Below are 25959 nucleotides of genomic sequence, written 5' to 3'. Positions count from 1 at the left end.
TTTCCAGAATATGATTATAAAAGTACCACTAAGAAAATCAACAAAACCACATGATCCCATTGTTCTGTCAGATTGACCAAGCTTGTTCAGGTTTCCATAATTCACAATAAGGAGCTGGAGAACAACTGGCACGTCACACATCATGTTAATATCTTAGGAAAAAATGTCCTCGTCCTCCAATTTCCACCCAGACACAGCTACTTTTGGCGTGTCTGTGAACATATATAATCAAGCTTTTTACAGGCAACTCATTCCTTCCCCTTAAACTTTTAGCTCTATTCTGAAAGCAGTAAGCGGAAGTAGCAGCTTTTGTGACTCTCCCTGGTTGATGGTGGTCTGTGGAGAGCGGAGCCAGGCGTTCAGCAGGAGCAGCATAGTGCGTCGAGCGGAGATGGAGGTAGAGCTGACCGGCTGTGAGCTCGCGTAAAGACAGCAGCCGAGCCCGGGGAATGACCATGTTTGATCCCGAAAAGTGAACAACCTCACCGGGATCGCCTCAGACACACCAGCGTCATGACAGCACTCCTGTATTGAGGTGAGAGCTGATGGCACCGCAGAAGCCGTCGCTGCGTTTTATTTCTTATTTAGCGCGTCTGGACCATCCTGACGCGCAGGGTTAGACATTTCTGCAGAGCCTTTCTCGTGTGCTCGTGCTGACAGCAGAAAGGAGTCAGCATCGTGATTTGTCGAGGACAGCAGCAGCAGCAGCACACCTCCAGGTGCTGAGGCGGAGAAGACGCTGCTCTGTTTGGGTGTTAAACCCGCTTCATCCCCGCAGCTTAAACCTGCGCTCAGAGCCAGGCAGAGAGCGAGTGCGGTCTTTTGATGATGATAGCGGCTTGTTTGGGGGGGTTGTGTGTGAGGCTTCCTGGTTTTGAGGGGGGTCGCGGTGTAAGAAGGGGGGCTTTTCCGATAATCTGTTTAATAGACTTGGGGGAGTCGGTGTGGTGGCTCACAGGAGGGCTCGGGGGGCCTGATGTGATCTGGTATGATGTACAGTCCGGTTCCGCTCGCGAGGATCCAGAATCAGTGTACCAGCTCATGACTCTACACGCGGACTCCCATTCATCGCCCGCGTTTGGACCTGTGTCTGTCAGCCATTCAGCAGGAGGCTGCTGCCGATTCCCATTCATGAAGTCCAGTGCGCAGCCTGCACAGCGATTCACTGTCGGCTTTAAATAGGCTCCCCGGGCCTACAGTGGGCCTGTTATAGGCCTACTATTGACTTTCTCTTATGTGTCTTTTTATTGGTTATGTGAGACAGTCAGTCAATATGAAGCCTTATCAGTCAGATTGGACCAGGATGCGGGCCTGCTCGTATTTGTTATGTTTACATCATTGTACCATTCTGCTAACACTCCTCCGAGGCTGGACTGCGTCTCTGTCTCTAGGTTATGGTTTTCTATTGAAGTAATAGAAGGAAAACAGCATATTATTCCCGTATTTTCTAACTAAATTCTCTAATATTGCACTGGCGGTGCTGTTTTTGTTTTGTGATGTTTAACTAGGATTTTAAATCCCCACATCATTATGCTCTTCTGCATATGTTGGGGGTAACTATGGTTACTGTTGCCTTCCTATCAGCTCAACGCAGTCTGGCCATTCTTCTCTGACCTCTGACATCAGTAAAGCACTTTTCACCCAAAGAACTGGTGCTCATTGGATATTTTCTCCTTTTTGGACCATGACCTGTAAACTGTAGACATGGCTGTGCAGAAAGTAGCTCAGATTCTAGGAGAAACCTTTGTAATATTCTATGTGGTTAAAAAAGACTTGAGGATACCATTACTCAAACTTTGACATGTACCGACATGCCTATTAAGCTTAGCTATTTATTATATGATATTCAATCAGTTAGATAAACATAAAAAATATTTCTTGTGTAACTGAAACAGCGTCAGGGTGGTGGGTTACTTTGGCACAGGGAGGGGTGGGGTAAACAGGACTGAGTGCGAGTCCATTAAAGAGCACCGGTGGCGACTACGCTCACATTCATATCTACAGCTAACCTAACATGCATGACTGTGGACTGTGGGAGGAAACTGGAGCCCCTGGAGGAAACCCACACAGGCACACGAATTATAAAAATAACCAACAGATTGATCAGTAATGAAAATTAGATTTCTGTGCAGATCTAAATATTCAGATTCAGATTTGCTCACGTTTTACTTTACATCATTTAAGGCGTGTGAGACTGAAAAGATGAAATACGATGACTTCATAAGAAAACTACAGGGACAAATCCACGGCTGAAGTTAACCACAAAGTAATGTTACATAGATCTGTGTAAGCGGCTGTCTCCAACCTCTGTCGGCACTATCATCGTGCTGTTTTCTGCATCAGCTTCACCACAAATTAAAAGCCCATCTAGTCCAGCAGCTGAAAGACTCGACGCTCACACAGGTTGTACAGTATTCCTCCTTCTGTGTGCTTCTTTGTGAGAGGCCTGTGGTCATCTGTGAAATTAGTTAGACCTGGTGGGTGAGAGACAGGAAATGGAAGTCAGTGGTGCAATGTGCATCTCCCACACACTTCGTCCTTTATCACTGGCTGCCATATGGATGCTTGAGCTCACTCAACATTTACATTGTCACCGCTTGCCAGAGGAAGCATGTGAGAGAGCGAGAGAGAGAGAGGAAAGTCTGCCTGCAGAGGACACGCTAATTTATGTGTTTAATATCTGAGCAATGAGGCCGTACCTACATCATTAGTAGCGTCTGGGAAAAAAACTCCCACAGGTGAGCCGACTCAGTTTATTTGTGTGCAGTCACAGTTTGGTGATTTGGTCCTCAGGAATGCTCGATCTCCATCACCACTGGCTTCTTATCATTGTTGTATCTGTCTGCCGCTGCGCGCACATACACAGGCTCGCACAGACAGCTCAGGCATATCAGTGTCTGGATCAGGGCTGTATAGCTTTCATAACGTCTGTCTGCGTGCGCCATCACCCGTCCAGTGAACATAGACGCTCTCTGCGGTGGTCCTGTGTTACAGGACAGAAACTCTTCCAGGCATTCAGGAGCTTTGGGGAGAAATGAGGTTATCACCGCTTGGGTTAAAGGTCACTGACCAGCTCCTCTGAAGTGAACAGATCTAAAAGTAGTCGAAGGTCGGGGTCTATCACTGCTGACCTCTATTTCTGCTCTTTCTCTCGCTGCAGCGTCTAATCCCCTTCCCTATCATACCTCTCTATCTCGAGTTTCTCTCTCCTGGGATTTCACTCTTTTTTTTTTTTTTTCTACATCTCTTCTGGTTTTCCTTCCACTCCCATCATCCTTTCTTCGTCTGTAGTGGCAAACCTGGAGTGCATAGTACCCTTCTTTCTCTTTTGCTATCTTTACTCCTACACACACCTGGAAGACTGCTGTAATAATCCGTATTGTGTCTTCTGTAGGTGAGTCAGTTTTTTGTCAGCGTGACTTTCCTCCTGTGTCTGCTTCGGTCCTCCTTTAGCGTGAAGTATCAAAACAAAAGAGCTATCCTGTTTATTCTGCAGCATGTTTCTGCTGCAAAGGGAAATCTTAATTTTGCATGAAGCATTTTGATTCATCTCTTTATTTAAAGGCACTATATGGAGCAACTCCAATATTTAACATTAATGTGTTTGGCAGCTGATGTGCAGGTATGTTGCAGTACAACTTTGAATGGTCTTAAAATGGTTTCAGGTATTAGTACTGACTGACTAACTTTATCCAGAATTGGTTGGTTGTTTTAACTGTTTTAATGTGTTTTTCTTGTTTTGTTTCTTAAGTTTTAACTCATTAATGGGAGGGGATCTATTTCAACTCTATACTTTTATAGTAGTGCTGTGCTGTTATAGTTACTTCACACGGGCAAAACCAGACAATAGGCAACGCTTTGGTTCTGGTGGAGATTGGATAAACGTTGCCTGGTCTAGATTTCGATTTCTGCAGCCATATTTGTGAGGTAGGGTCAGAATCTGGTCTAAACCAGAGGCTACCTTTGCATCGTTGCTGCCCATGTCCATCCCTATATGACCACAGTGTACTCATGCTCTGTTGTCTACAGGTCATGCACATGTCACAAAGGGCAATCAACTCAAGCTGGTGTCTTAAACACAATCAAATGGCCTCCACAGTCACCAGATCTCCATCCAATCTACTTTTGGGATGTGGTGGAACGGGAGATTGACATCATGGACGTGCAGGAACTTTGTGATGCTATCACGCCCACATGGACTAAAATCATCAAGGAATGTTTCCAGCAGCTTGTTGGATCCAACCCAGTAGTATCAATCCATACCTAATAAAGTGTCCACTGAGTTTGTTTAGCTTTGGCATGTATGAATGGTGCGCACAAATCTGTGTGCAAATGCACACACAGAGCATAAACACATAAACAGTATATCGTTTGTCCATTTCAAAGCGCTGCCATATTTCCATCTTATATAAGAACACATTGTTAATTAATTCAGAGAGCGCTGAAGATGTTGTATGTGTACATCACTGTACTGGGTGTGCTGCTAGCTGTGTGCTGTCCTGTATAGCAGGCTAATCTTAGAAAACATGTCTGGGCTCAAACTCCCTGGAGTGGGAGCACAACATCACCAATCATCCTCATCAGACAATCGCAGAGACTGTGCTCCTGGCACGCAGCTGCTTGCAGCATATAGGGCATATAAGTCTGTTAAAAGGCAAGTGCAGTGTTTATCCCTGAAAGTGCACAGAAGTAGACATGGCTACATAAATAAAAATCCATGTGCATCCGGTCCGCTTAGCTAAAGTATCATTTCCTCAGTAGCTCTATATTACTACCCAAAACACCACAGTATTAATCAGGCATGTGTAATTCCTACCTCTGCTCAGTTCAGTCCTGTGAGAGCTCTACAAGGTACATGAAGTGAATGGATTTTGTATGATGTGTTTTGCAGGCTATAGCCAATCACTTCTCCCTGCACAGTAATCTCTCTGCAGTCTCCCCCAGAGTCAGTTTACAGTTACAGACAGAGCTCCCGACCACCTGACAGAGATATCTGCCCCCTCCCCTGGGGGAACGCACCAGCAGGAGGAGGTGGTGGGTGCACAGGAGTGGTAGATTTTTACAACCGATAGGGACAAGTAACAGGAAGGAAAAGGGCCTTTCGAGGCCTGGAGGATGGAGGTAAACATTTTTAGATTCCCCACGACTCCCCTTAAGTCTGTTTTATTTCTTTTGCTTCCAAATCATTGGAGCTGAAAAAAAATCTGAGGGGAGTCGCGGCAATGTGAGAAACTACAGGGTGCCCCTGCTCCCCCCATCCTGCAGTTTGTCTCCCTTTCTTTACGCTCCCCTTGTCTCCTCCACCTCCACACATCACTGATTGTTTTAGCAGCTGGCCTGTGGAGCAAACACATGCCCCCTTCAAGTGGTGGAAAAAGTATTCAGGTTCTTTACTTTATCAAATGTACCTATACAACAACAGAAAAATACTCCACAGTAAATTTAACGGCCTTTGAGTTAAAGTAGAGTTAAAGGAAAAGTTTGCTTGTTGTGATAAACCTATAAATTGCTCCTTTGTAATTAGAAGCAGAAACAGGTGACTCGCTGCTGTCAGCAGTGGAATATTTAGCAGCTAAAATGCTGAATATGTTCCTCACACACATCCCAGATCAACACGCGAAGGCCGTTTTATGCCCGAATTCTCAAACAATGGTAATTTTAAAAAAGCCATTCATAGGTGTAGTTTATCATGAACTTTTCACTTTTTGTAACCATATTACAAAGAGCTTGATAAAAATGAGACTTTTTAGAAACGTTTGAAAAAAAGCAAACAAAAAAACTCCAAAACGTTTGCTTTTGACTTTTGCTGTTTTTCTACTTCAATACTACTTTCTTTTTTTGTGCCTTAGCAAAGTAGATAAATTTTTGCATCACCAGCAACACAACATAGTGTTTGCTTTTTTCAAGTGGAGAAAACACAGGAAGTCACAATAACAGAAATGTAGCAGGTCTGTGACAATACAAGTAGTATGACAGGATTTTCCATGCCTAAGTTTTCTGTGTACTTATAGATGACCTCCTTTATTAAAAAGTGGTTTTAAATCAGTGGCATTCTATATCATTAAAATGTTGACTTTATATTTTGCTCAAAGGACACAGGGTAAAATGTTAGCATGGTTGCTGAGTAGCCTACTTAATGCTACATTACGTTAGCTTAAGCTTTTATGTAGCATTAGCTGATACAAACATTTTAGCCCATAGAAAAATAACTGCTTCCACAAAGACAGTGCCAGGTGTCCACGAGGTATTTCCATACCTGACTCCTCTTAGTACCTTTCTTGTCAGTGAGTTTGGGCAGAGCCATCACAGCACTACTCCTGTCTGTAGATATCCTCTCCTGCAGCACATAAAGACAGGCTAACGCGGTTGTAGATGTATGCTTCCCCCTAACACTAACTCACTCAGTCATCAAGTCAGCATGAAACTCAAGCCATGAGTGAATATATTGGCCAGAGCACAACATATTCACTTAAAGATATCAGTTTAATCTTAATGTGTTGTTAGGTTTATGAAACTTAAACTGTCTGAAGTACATCTGTCAAACAAACGTTAGGAAAAAGAGTTGAACCTTTCCCTCCGCTTCAGGTCAAATGTAAAGTGAAAAAATGTGTTCCCAAAACACATTTCTGGTCAGTACTTCAAGTAAAGAGCTCAACTATTTCCACCACACACCTCTCTCATCCGCACTGCATCACCTCCCCCCATCACTCTGCTTTGGCTGTTTCTGCCATCATTTAAACTTTAGATCCTCGTGTGTCTTTCCAGTATGTAGTCAGTCTCAGTTTGCTGAGCCTCAGAAAACCATAATGCCGTCCACTTCCTCCAGCGTCTCATGGCTTGAGTTTCATGCTGACTCGATGACTGAGTGTGTCAGTGTTAGTGTGTGTATGTGTGTGTAGTCATTTCAGTATCCTTGAGAGAGGCGCATCCTCATCTTTACAGAAGGGCAGGAGTGTGAGAATCGCACCTCACAATGTGTTGTTGTTTTTCTGCTGAATGAGTGGAAAGTGGGCCCAGTGCAGGTTTTTAAATAGCTGAATGGATATTGACTTTCTTGCCTTGGCAACAGCAACAGCAACACACACACAAGCAGACACACACACACACACACACAAGGCGAGGGAGATAATTATTACAACACTGGGTTAAATCTTGTGTGCCGTGAAAGAAAGAATGAATGGATGTTTAGATGAATGAAGTGATAGATTCGTGAATGAAGTTCATGAATGAGTGGAAAGAGAATTTAGCTTTTTACTTTTAAACGTTTAGCAACTTTCTCCTAATAAGTTTTAACATTGGGGATAATAAGACATTTACTAATGCTTTATAATCAGTTATAAGGCATTATAAAAGCAAACCTTGTACTGTTGAGTTATGAAAATCACCCTGTATACTTTCTAATAAATCTAGGCTTGAATGGTCTTTATAATATTTAATAAGAGTTAACTGTAATAATTGGTAAATGAATGGATTTGGGTTCAGGTCCATTGTCACTCTTTCCAGAAGCTATACTGTTCTGTGGATGCCTAACACGTTCTGTCCTACCTGAAATCAATGATGCACTTTGTCTTAATTTGCTAGTCATAATATTTTTACCTTCCATCCGAATTTGACTGGCTGATTTCTATTCTTTGACATTTCCAGTCAGCAACATGCAGTTTACATTTTTAGGTTCACAAATGATTTTTCTTTGGTTTGTGAAACTGAACAGAGTCACAAAATGACCACTGTGTCTGTCTGATACCTCTTAGGATGTATTTCGGTGCCTCTCTTTCATTTTTCTTCACTATTCAGTATTGGTGGTACAGTCGCCTCACAGCCAGTAGGTCCTGTGTTCAAATCCATTGTCCAGCTGGAGTCTTTATAGGTGGAGTTTGCATGTTTATCCCAAGCGATCAAAACTTAAAAACGTCTTTAGGCCTCCTCTGTTTCAAGTAAAGTATGGTAATTGCAGTGACACATGTTACATTTTGCTCCAGTGGACAGTGCAGTGCATTCCTGTGGAGCTTGATGGATTATCTTTTTAACCCTTTAAAGGCATAGATGCAACTTTGGACATTTAACATTAATCTGTTGCTAATTTGCGATTTGTAACTGAGTGAATTGTGTGGACTCAATGCATGAAGACTCCTTTATGCTTAGTTCAACTGAATTCAGCAGATTTATTATAGTTTTGTATTTTCTAATTAGTTTTTAATTCGGATTTCATTTTAACTTTATTTTTTTAACAGTTTTTCCAGGACAGGTTTTCTTGTTTCAGTTTAGTTTTTATTGTTTGAAAATGTTTTCTTTTACTTTGGTTTCAATTGTAGTTCTATTTATTAAAAACATTTTTTTTTAAAAATGATATTGTATAGCAGATATATGTCAGAGGTAAGATTTAGGAAAATCAGTACACGTATTATAGTAAAAACAGTTTTTTTCCACTTATCAAGTTTCAGTGAATTCATTAAATCGTGCTGGCACACCCTCTGCATTTACGATTACGCCGACAGTCACTACAATCACCAGTTAACCTGATGATCGTCGTCAGATGGGTTTAAACCCAGAAGCTTCTTACAACGTAAGCTGCATCCAAAGACACATTTTTCACTCTCATGCACACATGCAATCCATGGGAAACATGGATGCATTCAGGAAGTGTCTCAAGGACACTTCAGTATACAGATGCACGAGCTGGGGATCAAACTGATGTTTTGAATAGTTGACGACCTGCTCTAAATCCCGAGCCACCACAAACACTATTTTGGTGGGTCATAGATGAGAACTGGGTAACTGGTGAGGAGTATAAAGAGGTTCATCCAGAAGATGTGACTAAAATAAACCATAACTTGTACATCTGTTTAAACTGAGACCCCTGACCCACCCGCTTCGTCACACTTAAATGAAGTAAAGGAGTAAAATAAGTCCAAATTCCCATAGATTTGTGAATAGCTGCAGTTTAAAGGAAAACATTAACCATTCTCATTTTTTCCCTTGTTAATCTGAGCCGTTCCTTTACTTTCAAGTGTCTCTAACCATCACCGCACTCCTCTAAAATTTTAACACCAGGTCTTAGAATCTAAGATGTGCTAGTGAGCTCCCTTTATCACATCCGCTCTGTGATCTGGCAAACAGTTTGTTTCAGATCTGTGGGAGAAGAAACGAAAGAAAGCGACTGGCTTGTAGTTGAACATGCGTGTCAGACTTCATTCCAGCGGCGAGAGCGCTAATCCTTTCTGAAAAGACAACCCACACTGATGCTTTTGAAAATGACAACAAAGCTGCTTGCCAGAGAAATTCCAGGAAACTCTGCAGTGCAAATGTATGCATGATTTGGTTTAAGAGTGCAATTTCAGTAAGCAAACATTTGAGCTCTTACTGTGAGTCAACTGCCAAGAGAAGCCCGGCAGCTCTGAGAATAAGCCTTTGCGGCGCGGGGAGTGTTAGCTGTCCCTTTGTGTATGTTGCCCGGCCTGCCCACTCACATGTTAACTTCTTTGTTATCTGCGTTCTTTTACAGAAATAATCAAACCAGCGTGTTTTTGATGGTTTGGCACTCTTTGCTAATGCTGTGTTAGTCACTCGCGCGCTGAAGCAGAGAGAGGGAGTGAGAAGGGGAGGGAGGTGAAAACTGTCGTTGGATGTTGCTACTGACACAAAGATGGTATGACTCTGACTGTGCAGCGAAGAGTTTTTGCAGTGATGTGCTGCGCTCTGGCATTGCTGGGGCCAGAGAGGGTAGGTTGAGGAGTGAATCATGCAAACGCACACCTGCTGGAGGGCAGAGGAATGCAAGGATGAGTGGATCAGAGCAGCTCTCATAAATACTCATTATTTAGAAAAGCGCCAACGAGTGAGACACACAGGATGTAAAGAGGATCGGTTTGTGTTGAATTTGCAATCCGCACTAACCTGATCTGACAGAACACACTTCCAGATCGTTCAGATTAGCTCAGCGCGCGTCACAAATGATCAATTGGCGAGGCTCAGAAGTGATAGAGACCGAGCTTTTGTGGATCATTTCCTTTCGATCCGCTGTCTGCGCACATGGCAACTTCAGCCCTTCATGGCATGCCAGCACTGCTCATAATCTTGGACTGTCACACATCTGGACTCAAAGTCAAAGTGAATAAAGCCCCAACACAGTGAAATGGGGGGCTGTTTGTGCGCCAGAGCTATAACGGCAACTGAGGACACTCGGGGCACGCTTTCTGTCATTCTCTGGCTTTTTAGAAACGCGGTGGCGTTTATATCCTCATAGATTGATATTTTAAAGAGGTTTTTCTTTTAGATTGAATATCTTCTTACGATAAATAAACTATTAAAAAATGTAATTGTCTGTTAGAAAAATGACAAATAGGCTGATTTCACATATCCTATAACGCTGTTAACATTGTGTACATAAATCATAGAAGAAGCTGTTTTGCTTAACAGTGCAAAAAAAGTAAAAATGTGTAATATTTTATTAGTAAATATTTCACTGAAAATCACTTCATTTTTCATATGATTAAGATGTAAATATTGTAATGACAAACAAGCTGGTTTGCAGTCTGCCTCATCTTCTTCTTTGTGCCATCACACATGCAGGCTGTGCCACAACTGTTGCGTGTGACATCCAAGACCAAGAGATGGATAAATTCATGTCGCAGTCCATTTATAGTTTCCACACTAACTGTGCTCTTCTTCCTCCCCTTCAGCCTCTCCTCGGTGGGTTGGCATGGCCCAGTGATGAACGGAGCGGTTTTGCCCGGTAGCCCCGAGCTCTCCTCCTCGTGCCCGCTGCCCGACTGGCGAGAGTTCTGTGAGCTCCATGCTCGAGCCTCTGCTGCAGACTTCGCTGACAAGTTCCAGCGCTTTCTGTCGGAGAACCCCTGCTATGACTCGCCAGGCGCCGATGCCAGCTTCTCGCAGCACTTTGCCCAACACTTCTTAGAGTGCTTCTCTGCAGCGCTGACCCAGGCCCGGGAAAACCAAGCATCCTCTCCGGGAGAGGACGGCTCCAACACAGCGACAAAGTACAGCATCGTTCCTTTCCTGGGGATCCAGGGTTGCCCGCTGTCCTACGGTCACGACCTTTACCAGAGACGCAAGGACGCCGGGGCTTCGAGTGATTCCCTGGACAGTATGGACAGCGGAGGGGGAGGAATAAATGGGGGAGGCAGCGGCACCACTGCCTCCAGGGGCCCTCAGACGACCCACAAGGTCTCCGCTCTCGGACAGTCTCGCAGTTCAGAGGATGTTTCAGTCAGTCACCCAAAGGCTCGATTCAAGAAGGGCTTCTCCCTGAGGAACATGAGCCTGTGTGTGGTGGATGGGGTGAAGGAAATGTGGCATAGACGGGCTTCCCCTGAACCCGATGCGCCCTCTGGGACCAGGAAGGCTAATGGGGGAGGAGGAGGGGAGGCTGCGGGCGGGGAGAAGTGGTCCCAAAAGCTTCGGCTTCCACGGGGTTCCCAAGGCCACAAGGCTGAGCTCCTGGAAATCCAGAGAGAGGGAGCACTGAGATACATGGTGGCTGATGACACAAACTGTATGGGTGCTGCACAGTGGCAGAAGTGCCGCCTGCTGCTGAGGAAGGCAAAGAGGGAGGAAGGGGAGAGGTTCCTGCTAGAGTTCTATGTACCACCCAAGGTATATCAACACTGATACTCTTATCAATACTTGGAATGTGCTTATCATAACAGCAGCCCATTCTTATTACACATTGGCATGCTAACCAGTGATGTTTATTGTCTAAACTTTATACTTAGCAGGCATGAAGGTGTACAAAGTAAGCATGCCTCTGAGGTCAGGTGCTCCCTGTAGACCAGGGATGTCAAACTCACTTTATGTCACAGCCTACAGGCAGTGGGCCGGACCAGTTAAAGGTCCGAAGTTTAACTAAACATTTAAAATATTTAAGATAATATAAGCCAAAGAAGTGCAGTTTCAATAGAACATCTCAGTTTTTCTTCACGATAAAGAATTGCTGCTGTCATAAATGAAAGAAATTTGTCAGCACAAAAAATTAAATGGGCAGCACGGTGGCACAGTGGTTGGCACAGTGGTTAGCACTGTTGCCACACAGCAAGAAGGTCCTGAGTTCAATTCCACCATCAGGCCGGGGTCTTTCTGTGTGGAGTTTGCACATCTCTGTTGCTTGTGGGGCTCGCACACAAGAATTTCACTCGCATGTGCTGTGCCAGTGTGCCTGCACATGTGATGTGACAATAAAAGTGATTTGATTTGATTTTTGATTTGTTCTCCCCGTGTTTGCGTGGGTTCTCTCCGGGTACTCCGGCTTCTTCCCACTGTCCAAAGACATGCAGCTTGTGGGGATAGGTTAATTGGTTAATCCAAATTGCCACTAGGTGTGAATGTGAGTGCTGTTGTCTGTCCCTGTGTGTTGGCCCTGCGACAGACTGGCGACCTGTCCAGGGTGTACCCCGCCTCTCGCCCTATGACAGCTGGGATAGGCTCCAGCGCCCCCCGCGACCCTGAAAAGAATAAGCGGACGCGAATGGATGGATGGAAAAAATTAAATGTGTAAAATTACAGAGTTAAAGTTCTGGTAGCTCATGGCCCAGACTATCATTTCTAGAGTAGATGGGAACTTTTCTTTTATTTAAATGTTTATCTACTACTTAATTACTTTGACGTTGTGTATGAATGGCAATGGATGAGCTCATTATCAGTAGGAAAAGCTACACAACCAGGAAAATACAACAATACAATAAAAGTCCAAAATCTTCACTCTCCTTCAGTTATTCCAAAGACATCCAATGGCCCAGATTGGAGTCTTTGCCTGGCCAATTCTTGCCCCCAGGCCTTATGTTTAACACCCCTGCTCTAGACATTTTAAAAACCATGATAGACAAAATAGGACAGCTGAGGAAAGGTGAAACTGTGCTGGAATGAAAGGTTTTAAATCTTTTGTGATAAACATGCCTAACCCTGTCTGGGTTTCCTTATCTAACCACTGAGCAGGTGTTTGACTTTAGAGGCTGACTGTTTTCCACTGCGATTGCTGCTTGCCTAAACTCTAGTAGCATTTTAAAAAAAAGGTTAATAATGATGCCCTAACCCTAACTTATTAACTGCAGACTTTTCAGTTAATAATAAATTGAGGAGGTTGCATTTTAAGTTTGGCACATCCTATCAGCGTCATTCGCTGGAGTGAGCTGTGTTTTCATGTGGCTCACATGTTTGATCAGTCAGCCATGACCAGAGAACCGAATGTAAACACACAGCAATGTCAAATATAATCGCCTAAGACCGGCAGCTTTGTCATTATTTGGGTCAGTTAGGAATTTGAAAACATTATCTATGTCAAAATGAATTAACGTTGCATAAAAACCCATAACAGCACCGTCTGCCGAGGCACTTACCAGTAGTCGTGTACGGGCTAGTCTGGCTGGATCTGGTATCAAGTTTCTTGACCCATCTCTGGTGGAGAGTTAAGGAAAAAATGATTACGATGAAAATGGATCAGCTATTATTTATTATTATTGCATTAATCAGATAGTTGTTTTTGGCTTTCAAATGGAAAAAAGTGTGCAAAACCTGAAATCCTTAGAATTTGAGAAGTGGACACCAGCTCTTTGTTGTTTAATCTAATAATAATCCTGAAAGATGTTTTTCTTATCAGTCAACTAAAACAATAATCTTAAGTGTCTCAGATTGTTGTTGTTGTTGGTCGCGTGTTTCTTTTGGCCTGTTCGTGCTTTTGACAAACTGATATAGTTAATCTCCGTCAGAGATGAATAAATATGGGTGGTCAGAGCTTGAAAATGAAGGCAGCTGAACTTTTTTTGGTTTGTGGAGATGTTTGGCCTCTCATCCGAGAGGCTCTTTCAGTTCTTACACAATGACGTATTTCAACCCCCTCTCAGGTGACTCACATGAGTCATAGCCTCACATGATGGCGGGGTAGTGTCTCATAGAGGTTTCACCTATGGACACTGGCCTTTGGTTCATGTGAGGACTCACATGGTCAGTAGTGGGTCACCTCCAAAGGGGTGGTCTCTACTCCAGTTGTTTTAAAGCTGAAGAGGCCTCTTGGATAAGAGGGGACGTGTCTTCACAAAGACTAGTTTGACCCGAATCACTGAGAACCAGCACAGACATAGTGCTGGATGTTGTTTAGATGCTAAAAATCTGACATTTTAGCCTGTTGCTATGTGGTTGCTAGGATGTATAATTCAGTTGTTCTGTATATACGTGAGCCGTTATTGATGTGAAGACAATAAGAAAACTATAAGAAGCTTTTATTTTATTTTCAGATGTTGTAGTTGCATAAATGCAAAACATAAGTCTTTTCAGCCCATTGCTAGAAGTTTGCGAGGCAACATGTATATCCTGTATAAATATGAACCTTTCGGGACCTAAGATTGTACCCGTGTGCCACGTTTGGTTGCTCAACCCCTGATCATGATAGGGCGGCCGAAGACTCAAACAAACAAACAGAGATTTATGTTATTATAATAAGATTTCAGCTAAGTTCCTCTTAATTTTTAGTAATTTGTCCTCATCTCCATATATTTTAAAGTTTTTCAGTGTTCTCAACATACCCAGCTGACAAAAACAAAAACAGATAATGGTATGGAAAAAGAAACTAGTTTTTTTCACAGCCATTATTGGTATTGCGAGTTCTGTCTTTAGCAGTTTTAATTTTCCAAGCTTAGTGCATTTCTAGTTCCTCAAGTCTATTTATAGATTAGGAAAATGTTTAAAAAGTGATGAAGTAATAAAAATAACCAGTAGTAGTAGCACTTCCTAAATTCTAGTTTTAAATTTAGTTGGGCGATCCAGCCCTGCTGACGCAGAACGACACAGTTCAAACCACGCGCTCACGTGTGTGCACACACCCTTCACATTTGTCTATATGGGATTTCCAGATCATTGCCCCTGACCTTAAGTAGGCCACAAGGCTGTGCAGCTGATTGTGTGTAAATCTGCCACTGTCCTTTGATCATGGCTGGTGGGAATATGGGGGAGAGGGGTAAGGACAGGTGGGATGCAGATGTGCGGGGGGTGGGGGGGTATGAAAGTAGAAAAACTGAGACTGTGGGAAAGAGAGGGAGAGAGGAAGCTCTTACATTGATTTCTATAAGGTGAGGGGATCACAAAGTTTCCCTTTCATGTGCAAAAAATAAATATCGATCGCTTCCGCGCCTTTGGCAAACTGTCAGCAGTGACCAACTGAAAATGGGAACCAAAATAGTTTTGTCAGTCACTCGAACTCTGCCAAGTTGCTAAGAACTACAAAAAGAACAAAAAACGTAATGACGGCTCTAAAGCAGTTTCATCTGTTAACTTCTATTAACATCCAAACTGGGAAAATTATTATCAGCTGTGAACAAGCCTGAGACTTCAGAGCGGCGGTTACAGCCTTGATGACACATTAATTAAACACATGCATTTCGACGGTCCTGCTCTGCAACTCTCTGACTTGCTTTATCACTGCCATCGTATTCGCGCAGTACAAGTCATAACAGTGCAGAGTCAACAGTGCACGAAAGATAAACTGACTCATAAAATCTCACTCTTGCCCGCTCCTGGCTCTGACTCCAGCTCCGTCCCTGTCAGGTCCATCTATCTGCTGGCTGCTCTGTGTGGCAGAGACGGCACACTGCAGCACGCTTTCGCTGCCTGCATTATGACACAGCAGCAATGCCTGAGATAACCCGCTCTGGTTCGCACCACAAAACTAACCTGCACAAACTAAAGAGGAAGAGTAGCAGCAGAGGCAGTTAACCTAAGGACCAGCTTTAAAGGTGGAACTATTGTGCTTATTTTTAGCTCCACACTATTTATTCAGTTAAGTTGAATTCAGTTTTATTTATATAGCACCAAATCACAGCCACAGTTGCCTCAAGGCGTTTTACATTGTAAGGTAAAGCCTCTACAATAATACAGTGATCTGATGACTCCCTGTGAGCAAACACTTGGTGACAGTGGGAAGGAAAAAGTCCATTTTAACAGGAAGAAACCTCAGACAAAACCAGGCTCAGGGAGGAAGACGGGACAAAAGACACACTGTAGAGGAGAGCCAAAAATTAACAATAACTATTGATGAAATGCAAAGTGGTGTACAATTACACAGAGAGTGAAAAGAAGTGAGTGACAAAGAAACACTCAGTGCATCATGGGAAGCCCCCAGCAGCCTAGGCCTGTTGCAGGGTTACTAAGGGAGGATTCAGGCACACGTGATCCAGCCCTAACTATAAGCTCTATCAAAAATGAATGTTTTAAGCCTAATCTCAAAAATAGAGAGGGTAAATGTCTCCTGAATCCAAACTGGAAGCTGGTTCCACAGAAGATGAGCCTGAAAGCTGAAGGCTCTGCCTCCCATTCTACTTTTAAATATCCTACAAACCACAAGAAAACTACCAGTATGAACGCAAAGTGGTCTATAGGGGTGCTATGGTACTATGAGGCCTTCAATAAAAGATGGGGCCTGGTTATTTAAAACCTCGTATGTTAGGAGAAGGAGAGGTGCACTTCACTAGAGTAGCTTTGCATGATTCATAGTTCAAAACAGTCCATGTTTATTTTATACTAGGACAAGCTGCTCAGTTTATCTGAAACAAGCTGTTTTATCTTCTATCACTTGAAGCCTCAGCTATTGGCTACAAGGGATTAGTTATATGCTGACCTCATTTTCTGAATCTTTTGCATTATTTAATATCAGCATCCACCATTGTAACTGTATTTGTACGGGCAGAAAATAAGTAAAAACATGTGTGTACTTTTGGTCACTACTGCAGCTTTCATTTCATGCATTATTCATTGTGAAATGCTAAATATTTATTTATCAGAGCCTTTACTTTCAGGAAAGTGACTAATATAGAAACACAGTAATGCACATATACACAGCAGTCAGGGAAAGCTGTTGCATGCATGCATTCGTCTTGTTTCAAACTGTTTTACGTCCTGTCATTATACCAACTCAGAGCCTTCTATGCCCTTGAAAGAAGCCAAGCCCCCTTTTCAAAGTCACTTTTCTCACTTATCTCAGATAATAACCACACACTATTCGAGTTTTAAGCACAAACTGCTATGTGCACTGGTTGGCTTTTCGACAGACGGAGCCCACTTAGATTGCACAGGAAATAGTTTATTACAGGAAATGGTTTTTGACATCTGATCCAAAGAGAGGGATTGTGGGCGGGGACAAGAGCCAGCTGCACAGGTGGATCAAGATGAGGACGGTGTTTTCTCCAGACAGATCAGCTGATAAAAGCCTCTGACTGACCATCAGTCAGTCAGCCTCTTCCCACTCCGCCTTTCCTGAAACACACACAGAAACAGCTCACGGCTCACAACCTCGGCACACATTCACCGGATCTGCTGCGATTGTCATCTGGATCCAACTCTCTGCAGAGGGGGAACATGAGGCCAGCATGTTTTCTGTGTTCACGCTTTTATAAAGCCTTCCTGTGTCGTATTTGTTAGTCAGCCAGCAGGAATAATCGCCAAAAAACAGGCTTTGAAATGAGATACTGCATAAAATCTGAGCCATGGAGATATTTAAAAGTTATTTAAATGAATGTTAATTTCAACTGAGTGGTCCTATTTAATCTGTGGGTGTACTGCTAAGGCTGAACCAAATGTTGTGACTGCATGTTGCCCCTTAATTATCATGTATGAGAGCGAAGTTTGAGGGTTTGGAAAAGTTATCTTTGTGTGTTTCACACTAAAGAGAGGGGGTAAAGTGGTGAAGTGGTACTATTTAAACTACCGCACTACTAATTTAAAGCTAGAAAAATACACAGTTTCTACTTTTACAAGTGTTGCAGTTACCTCCTGTAGGATGTAACCCAATGTTTTTCTTTTTAACTTTGGACCAATTATATTTGCCTCCTCTGCTTTGGGACTTTTATAGTCTAAGGTCATCTGAAACAGGGCTTGGTTCACAATTTCAGAACACAACGGAAGGATGTTTTACATGTCTGCAACAGAAAGTATGAGTAGTTCAGAAGCAACTTTCCCACTTTAGATTGTGTCCTTAGTTTTTGGAGGCAAATGTTAAAGAGCATTTTAAAAAATCAACTTATTGTATATTAGCAAATGCGTTTATTTGGTTCCAACACCTTCATCTTACCAACCTTGGCTCAGTCCTGACTGACCTGTTGGGACTCACTGGTGTCAAGTGCAACAAGCTTACTTTATGCCTTTAGTATGTGCACTATTTTTAATATGCGTCTGTTTGTATGTTGTAGTCCTCAAAGCCCAAAGTTAGCATCCCTTTATCAGCCATTGTGGAGGTGCGGACCACCATGCCGCTGGAGATGCCTGACAAGGACAACACGTTTGTTCTTAAGGTAGGAAATACACAAATATTTGTGCACAACAACTTCCTGCTTAACATCAATAACACTGAAAAACCCTACATATGAAACAGAACTTAAAAAACATCTGGTATGCAAATCAAGTACACCATGACTTTGCTGAAGTCAAGTTCCACTTCACCTGTTTTTTGGTGGGGTTTTCTTTTCTTGCTTTGACGTTGTGCACTGAACACAGCTCGGTGTATGACTGCAGTTTTTGGCTGCTTCCACAGGTGGAAAACGGGGGAGAATACATCCTGGAAACCATCGACTCGCTGCAGAAAAACTCGTGGGTTGCTGACATCCAGGACTGCATAGACCCCGGGTAAACCACCAGATAAATATTTGCTGTTGACTGAAGATGGAAAGAAGGAGAGAGGGACGGAAGCGGGGGCGGAGGAAAGAGTGGACGGGAAAAGGGGGAGGAGGGTGAACACACACAGTCATTAATCATCCAATTACTAGAGTTTTTGACAACTTTCTTGAGCATAAACATGGGCGAGCTTGCACCGCGGACATTCCTGCCCAGTTTCTTGGACGAGTGGACATTTGTCAGTGCAGCTCAGGACATAAACAGAAAGGTCGCTTGTATAGGTGCTTGTAGGATTTGTGTAGAGTCGTCTGTTAGGACTCACTGATGTTTGTTTGCTCATGTGTGTGGATGTGTATACGTTCCTGCGGTTCTTCTGACCCAACTGCTTGTGTACAGTGACAGCGGCGATGACATCGAGTTGGCGTCCTGTCCTCATGGTCAGGCCTCCAAAGAGTGCTCCATGGTGGCCTCTTGCAGCTGCGAGCTGCTTTCTGAGGGTGAGCGTAGAGACTTGTTTTTAGTCTCCGATGCAGCACCGTGTAACATAACGTGAACATGTTTTGACACTGACCAATACAATAATGTATAAAAACATGTTTAGGAGTGTACCGTGCTCCCGAGAGATCGTGCTCTACAGCAGCAGAGCATTACAGCACCTCCTCAGTCCGTTGCAGGGAACCTCCTTTTACCCAGCACCCATCTCACATGCCTTTAGAGCGCTTCCTCCAATCCCCAGAGGCCCAGGGCTCCAACTCCTCTGCAGGTAATGATGAATTCATTTTATTTTCCTTACAGGGTGATCCAAGCAGGTTTACGAGAAAATAAACATGAGAAAATTACAGATGGGGAAAAATAAACCGTGGTTTCTCCTGTGATGCTGCTTAGGTGGCAGTGAAGGATCAAAAGACTCAGATGGAGATGCCAGTTTGGCAGGTTACCCGTGGTTCCATGGCACGCTGTCCCGCGTACGTGCAGCTCAGCTGGTGCTTGCCGGTGGGGCGAGAAGCCACGGGCTGTTTGTGATTCGTCAAAGCGAGACGCGTCCGGGCGAGTACGTCCTCACCTTCAACTTCCAGGGCAAAGCCAAGGTGAGATGATTAGATGGACGATCTGCAATGTCATGTGACTGAAACTTGCACATTGGAAATGATTTCAGTTTTATCTGGTGAGCTGGAAAAAATAAATGTTTATTTTTTATTTTCGTTAATTAAAAAAAATTGGCAGCTTTAACTAAATGACATACATATTGTTTTGTTCTGTGAATTCTGGGGACTGCAGTTGCTCAGGCTCTGGAAAAGCTGCAGTAATGTCAATGTTTTATGTTCTCTTATGTAACATGATCCCTGCACATCACATCCTGCCAGCCGGCAGTGCTGAGGAAGTTTCAGCTGCCACCTCTTCCTCTGGTGTCAGCCTTGGGCGGTCTGCCACAGCAATAAGTCTCTCAAATAATGTCCTGACCTCTATCTTGGTCTGGTTTGTCTGATTGTTTCTGATGCTCACTGTGTCTCGCACTTTGCTTTGTCTCTCGTTTTTCTCCTCTTCTTTCTCTACTTCCTCTCTCTACTTGTTAATGCCCCCCACCCTCCACCTTTCCACTCTTCCTACCAGCACTTGCGTCTGTCAGTTAATGAGAATGGGCAGTGCCACGTCCACCACCTCTGGTTCCACACCGTATCGGACATGCTGCGACACTTCCACGCCCACCCCATCCCTCTTGAATCTGGAGGCTCAGCTGACATCACATTACGCTCCTATGTACAAGTGCAGCGGAGCTCAAACACAGGTAATCAGTGCAGTAACTTACAACACATGTTGTGTACACTCGACGTTTACTTTATTTTGCTATACCTTCTATTACTAGTACTTTCCCATGATTTGAGTCTCAGCACTCAGATATGGTCTTCTGCATTCCTTAGTTGTAAAAAGTGGTTATTTAAGTAACTGTTGCCTTCCTATCAGCGAAAAGCAGTCTGACCACTCTCCTCTGATCGCTGACATCACTCACTGGATTTTGTATGTTTCTTTGTAAACCTAGAGATGGTTGTGGGAAAATATTCCAGTAGATCTGGAGTTTCTGAAATAATGAGGCCAGCCCATCTGGCAGCAACACTGTGCCATGCTCAAAGTCACTTAAATCACCTTTCTTCCCCTTTCTGATGCTCAGTTTGGACTTCAGCTGGTGATCTCAGCCGTGCCATCTCTACATGCCTAAATGCACTGAGTAGCTGCCATGTAATCAGGCAACTGGATATTTTCATTAATGAGCAGTTGAACAGATGTACCTAATAAAGTGGCAAATATAATTTTAGCTGCTAATTTGCTGAATTTTTACTCACAAACCTAATAATCATTAACACTAATGATTATTAGGTTGTTATGAACTCAAACTCAGACTCCACGTAAGGTTTCCTGTGGAGCTTTGGACCTGTTTATATCTCACTGTTTATCACATGAACCCTGCAAACTAGTTCAGGCGAGCAACTTGAGCTCCACTGCATCATATACACGTAACATATTATACTATTTATGCTGCAGAATTTCCCATCTGCTCACTGCTGCCTTGCTTTTCTGCAAGCTGTTTCAACCCGTTCACCATCCAGCTGTCGGCTCTAGGAAGGATTCACTCACCAGTTTTATACGTAGAATATTTGTGGAAATCGATAAGCTTGGACCTAAACTCTTAACTGTAATAAATCTGTAACTGTAAAGTGTAACGTCAAACCAGTGGCGTCATTACTCCACAGATCTGATGTAGGTAATATAACTGGATACACTGCAATGCACCAGCAAAGGCAGAGAATTCGAAAACTGCAAGCTGGTAAACACAGATGTAAACAATACTGGATTTAAAAGACCCACCCCCACCTTCTGCCCTCCACTCTCCTGGCATGGGATAAATGCCCTCCTGTACAGGAGAGTGAGGGGGCGATTATACCGCAGGAGTTTTGCATGCAGGCCGAGACTCCGGCTCCTAGCCACTCTGGTGGTCACAAAGAAGTCCTCTGTTTCCTCAAATGCTGCACACACTCACGCACTCATTGACAGACACACGCACACACACACACACAGTGAGGGTTTGATTCAGGGTGTAAAAGACTTTATTGATACGCTGGTCAGGCGTGTCTTTGGCAACAGTGTTGTCGGTGTTATTGCCCTCTGAGAGAAAGGATAATAAAGGAGGTTCGCACCGCCTGTGTTTACACACTGCTCTGTGAAGAAGCTTTTTACAAGCAACTCTCTTAATGGAAGCCAGCAAACAAATAGCAGTAGCAGAGAATATTCTGTATAATTAATATGTCCTCTATTAAAAGGATCCCTTTCTTCTCCCCACAATCTCCTACAGATGTGACCTCGCCTCCAGTCCTTACTCCATCCAGGGATGCAATGTGCCGAACAGATTCAGCCCAGCCAGCTCTTCACCTTCCTGGAATCGCAGCACCTACGGGGCCTCCATCTGATGCCCCACTTTCCTCAAGCACCTCCTCCTCACCCACCGCCCTTCCCTCCCTCTCCCGCAGCGACCCAGGTACTGGAGGAGGAGTAGGTGGAGGCTTGCAGAGCCGGAGCAATAGCTCTGAACGTCTGCTGGAGGCCTCTAGTGGTACATCTGATGACTATCATGATGCTGATGGGACTCGCAGGGCCCGAGCTGTGGAGAACCAGTACTCTTTCTACTAAATGACCCAGGCCAGGTCCAGAAAGTTGGAAGCTACATTGGGCTCTCCTCTGCTGATGATGAAAATGGTCCAAATCACTGGATCACTAAGCATCCAGTTTGTTGGTTTTTATTTCAAGGCAATTTCCTGTTCCTCTGATTTGACAAGGGATGGGATGATAATGATCCTTAGCAGCGTGGCCATGCTCATAAAAACCCTCCGCCTCTGTGGATTTCTCTGTGGATGCCGGTTAATGGGAGACAGTGAGGGCTACAGGTAGGAAAGGATGGGTTAAGGTTGAGAAGAAGCTGTTTAAAAAAAAACAGAAAAAGGCTGTGGTGAATGTAATCGTAGGTGGAGAAAGCAAGAGGAAGTCATCCAGTAGAGTCATATGGCTTTGATTCATCTCTACTGACCACTTCCCGTTCACCCTTACCCATAGTTCCCTGGGAGCAGAGCCCGTGTCACCACCCTGCTGAAGGCTTGCGAGTTTAAAATGACCCCGAAGAAACAGCCCCTCCCTTATGAGCTCTGTTAATGTTTGTAAAGCTGCTTTGAGCCCGTCCCGGATATCCTCACTTTCCCTGTGGGCTTTCCCTACAGAGTCCTGCCCTGGGTCTTTGCTCTCCACTAACATAAGTACAGCAATCATGGGTGTGTTAGTGTTAGCTCGGAGATGTTTTTTCCCAAACATGTACAGCCTAAAGGGTCTTAGTGCCTGACAATTATCTGATTAATTTACTGTTTGAAACATACCGAACCTGCATACCTGCATACTGAGAGCATTTTCTTCTACACAGACACACACGGTCATATGTTGTGTTACAAATCAGTTTAAAGCTGTTTAAATGGAACATGAACAATAGAAGTCTGCACGAACAGGGAAGCGTGGCTCCAATTTTGTCGTCCTACTGGGGTATTTCTATGAGTGTGTGGTGGTGTAGTAGAGTGCAAATATTTTTCGATGATTGGTGTGCTACAGTAGTGTTTCTGAAACATGGTTTTCGGGGTCCCTCCATCTGGTGACGGTTCTGTATTCACGCTCAGCATATGAATAACCTGTAGATTAGATATCCTGTTTATATAGATCACATTAAAGTAATGCCTTGAAAATATAATTATACCAAATCCAGCATTTATCGGAGGGACTTGGGACATGTTGTTTTGAATGGTAGCAGTATTGTACACTGTATATGTGGCCTGCAGGTGAGCTTTTGGGTGTGACCTGGAATGACACAGCTAGTTAAATAAAGGGTACTACATGGCCATGCTTGAATGGACAGATATGGCATCACTGCTTTAATTTGTGCCGACATGGGAATAAGCTTTATGCAGAAAATTATTCAAGAAAAACATCATTTTCACAAAAGGAAAAGTGTGACATTTTTGGAAATATTGCTAATAACTAATTAGTGTAATACAACCAGAGCCCCGTCACTTCCTATCACTGCCTCTGTTATACTTACATTGGAGAGTGAAAAGCAGCAAAGCGTTCAATGAATGGGACAGAACAGAGCTAAACATTAGCAGAACTTATTTGGACCTGCGCCGGATCATTTCAATTTTCGGAAAATTACTGTCAGTCATTTTGATTTTCTTACAGTGGAACAGATTTTGCTCGTTGCAAGCTAGAGCCACACGGGATTTATGACAGGACATCCTCCCTCGGAGGCGTGTTTCCAAAGCTGTGACTCGGACTGACATTAGCACTGTAGTCAGACTAAAACAGAAACTCGCCTGAGTGTAAAAAGCAGTCGGTTATTGTGGTAAGTGGTGACTGTTGTCAGGTGATTGCTGGTAGAAATCGCACGGTGCTTATTTGATGTCTAGAAACCAGACTTGTCACTAGGTGACCCTCTGGAAAGTAAAAACTGAACTATATCTATGGTGTCAGACACTTTTTTCAAAAACATGGTCAAAATTTGAAATGCTTTTTGGCCACATGAATGTTACAGCTACCACAGGACCAAAGTTGATTCTGGGCTATCTTGCAAGTGCCCCGTAGTTCAGGAAGTTCTGTTTCCTGTGAAGCCACGCTGCCAACAGGTAGCTAATTTAAATCAAAGACTGGAAACACAGGGAGCAGTTTTCCTGGCCAAGACTCGCTTGTGTAACATGTACAACAATATGTTCTGATTGCATGCTGGACTAATTTTTGGCTGGAGCTACTTTCCAAGCAACCTGCAAGCTCGCCCAAACAGAGCACATACTTGCAGTTTGGGATTTGTGCTAAATAAAGGAGACATAAATGAGCCTCGGAGAAGCTCATAGATGGATATTGTCACCTCTAATGGAGTCAGCCTATCTTAGCTGAACCCTCTTTACCTCCAGTCTTAAAACTGGGGCAGGCAACATGATTTTGGCACCAGTGAGCAATAATCCAAGAAAACTATGATTGGATTCCTGCATCTCTCATGGCTTTGTTTTGAAGGTTTAAAAACTCTAACCTGTGGTAGGGAGACTTTGTCCAATCACAGGTATTTTCAGGCCAGATTAACTGTGCAGTATAGAGAATTTTAAGTCCATCTGGAAAGTGTTGGCATAGTAGATTAAGCAGAACCCTTCAAAGTACGTGCATATGCTAGTGCTCATCAGATGAAAGGCTCTTAGATTACAGAGGGCAGATGAGGAGTTTTTTCCTTCTAGATTTCTGCCTGTTACGCTCTTATTCTAATGAATAATCTAAAAGATAAATTTGGCAACTGCAGCTTCACATTTCCTGTCAGTCATCTCAGCAATCTCTTGGCAAGGCAGTGAACAAGCATATTTCCTAACATGTCAGTCTTTTTTTTTTTCTTTCTCCTTAAAGCATAAAAAACAGACAGTGCAACAGCCAAGCGAGCAGCTGTTTGTAACAGGTGGCACATATGCAACACTTTTCTTCAGTTGTAATAAACATATCAAGCGTTAACTGCCCCTTCAAGCGCGGCCATGTAGCCTCACAGGTGATTGCAGTCGAGGAGCGGACGGAGCGGTTCATGTGCCAATTTGAATCCTATTTTTGAGACATATTTATTCCTCAGCCGTTGTAAAATTACATTTTTCCTATTGAGTCTTACTTATGTACAATTGATTGATTCTTCTTGTTTGTTTGCAAGAAAGCCATCTCACATATCGCAGATTACTCATCGTCTCCCTTTTATTTTCTTAACACTCCTACAGCCGAGTTTTTCTGTTGTCTGGCTGAGTTTTGAAGAGTCTGTGCAATTTTGTACAAAGTGATGTACTTGACATACTACTTTATATTTCTGTGAATAAAATGTGAACAAACTTTTGCACGCTTTCTCCAGTTATTCCCGCTGAGACGTCACAGGTCAAAAGTTCAGGCAGGTAACAGACTTGAGAGTTTCAACAAACATATTCTCATAAAGTGCCGAAAGTAGCACAGAGACAAAAAGAGACCTACTTATGAGTCTGTGTTAACAGAGGTATGAAAACTCATATGTACTGTGGGTTTGCTCGCTGTTTGTGTGTTTATATTTAACGCAACCACCCACCTTTATTCTATAATTAAGCTCTACGGCTGACATAAAATGACCTGCCATACTTTCATGCTCCCCACGTAGACTCATCAGGGTGGCCAGTGATCTCAATTTAAAAAGCCACAGTTTACAAATGTTTGACTTATGCTAGACAACAAGTTAAAGACATGAGTCAATATTTGTAGTGCTTTTATGTCTTTAATATGTTACAG

At 43.4% G+C, this 25959-nt stretch overlaps 1 protein-coding gene and 1 long non-coding RNA gene across 2 annotated transcripts; one reads left to right on the top strand and one right to left on the bottom strand.

The window, feature by feature from the left end:
* The first annotated feature begins 258 nt into the window (after nucleotides 1-258).
* Nucleotides 259-25536, top strand: sh2b2 (SH2B adaptor protein 2). The gene is made up of 9 exons (XM_004543641.4): nucleotides 259-535; nucleotides 10680-11613; nucleotides 18186-18287; nucleotides 18527-18618; nucleotides 19003-19103; nucleotides 19208-19369; nucleotides 19492-19694; nucleotides 20218-20392; nucleotides 21953-25536. Exons 2-9 carry the CDS (start codon nucleotides 10711-10713, stop codon nucleotides 22285-22287), a joined length of 2073 nt encoding a protein of 690 aa, XP_004543698.1. The 5' UTR covers nucleotides 259-535; nucleotides 10680-10710; the 3' UTR covers nucleotides 22288-25536.
* Nucleotides 2195-6789, bottom strand: LOC143412471 (uncharacterized). Its single transcript, XR_013092964.1, has 3 exons — nucleotides 6673-6789; nucleotides 6257-6337; nucleotides 2195-2474 (listed from the first exon to the last, which is right to left on the bottom strand). It is a non-coding gene; the product is annotated as an uncharacterized LOC143412471 (long non-coding RNA).
* Nucleotides 25537-25959: the final 423 nt, after the last annotated feature.

The sequence above is a fragment of the Maylandia zebra genome, linkage group LG14 (assembly GCF_041146795.1).
Source record: "Maylandia zebra isolate NMK-2024a linkage group LG14, Mzebra_GT3a, whole genome shotgun sequence".
Lineage (NCBI taxonomy): Eukaryota > Metazoa > Chordata > Actinopteri > Cichliformes > Cichlidae > Maylandia > Maylandia zebra.
This window is presented reverse-complemented; position numbering and strand designations above follow the sequence as displayed.

Coding starts and splice junctions, on each gene's coding strand:
- sh2b2 (XM_004543641.4), top strand. CDS start 10,711: ATGAACGGAGCGGTTTTGCCCGGTAGCCCCGAGCTCTCCTCCTCGTGC. Junction 18,288..18,526: donor ACAACACGTTTGTTCTTAAG/GTAGGAAATACA, acceptor CTGCTTCCACAG/GTGGAAAACGGGGGAGAATA. Junction 19,695..20,217: donor ACTTCCAGGGCAAAGCCAAG/GTGAGATGATTA, acceptor TCTTCCTACCAG/CACTTGCGTCTGTCAGTTAA.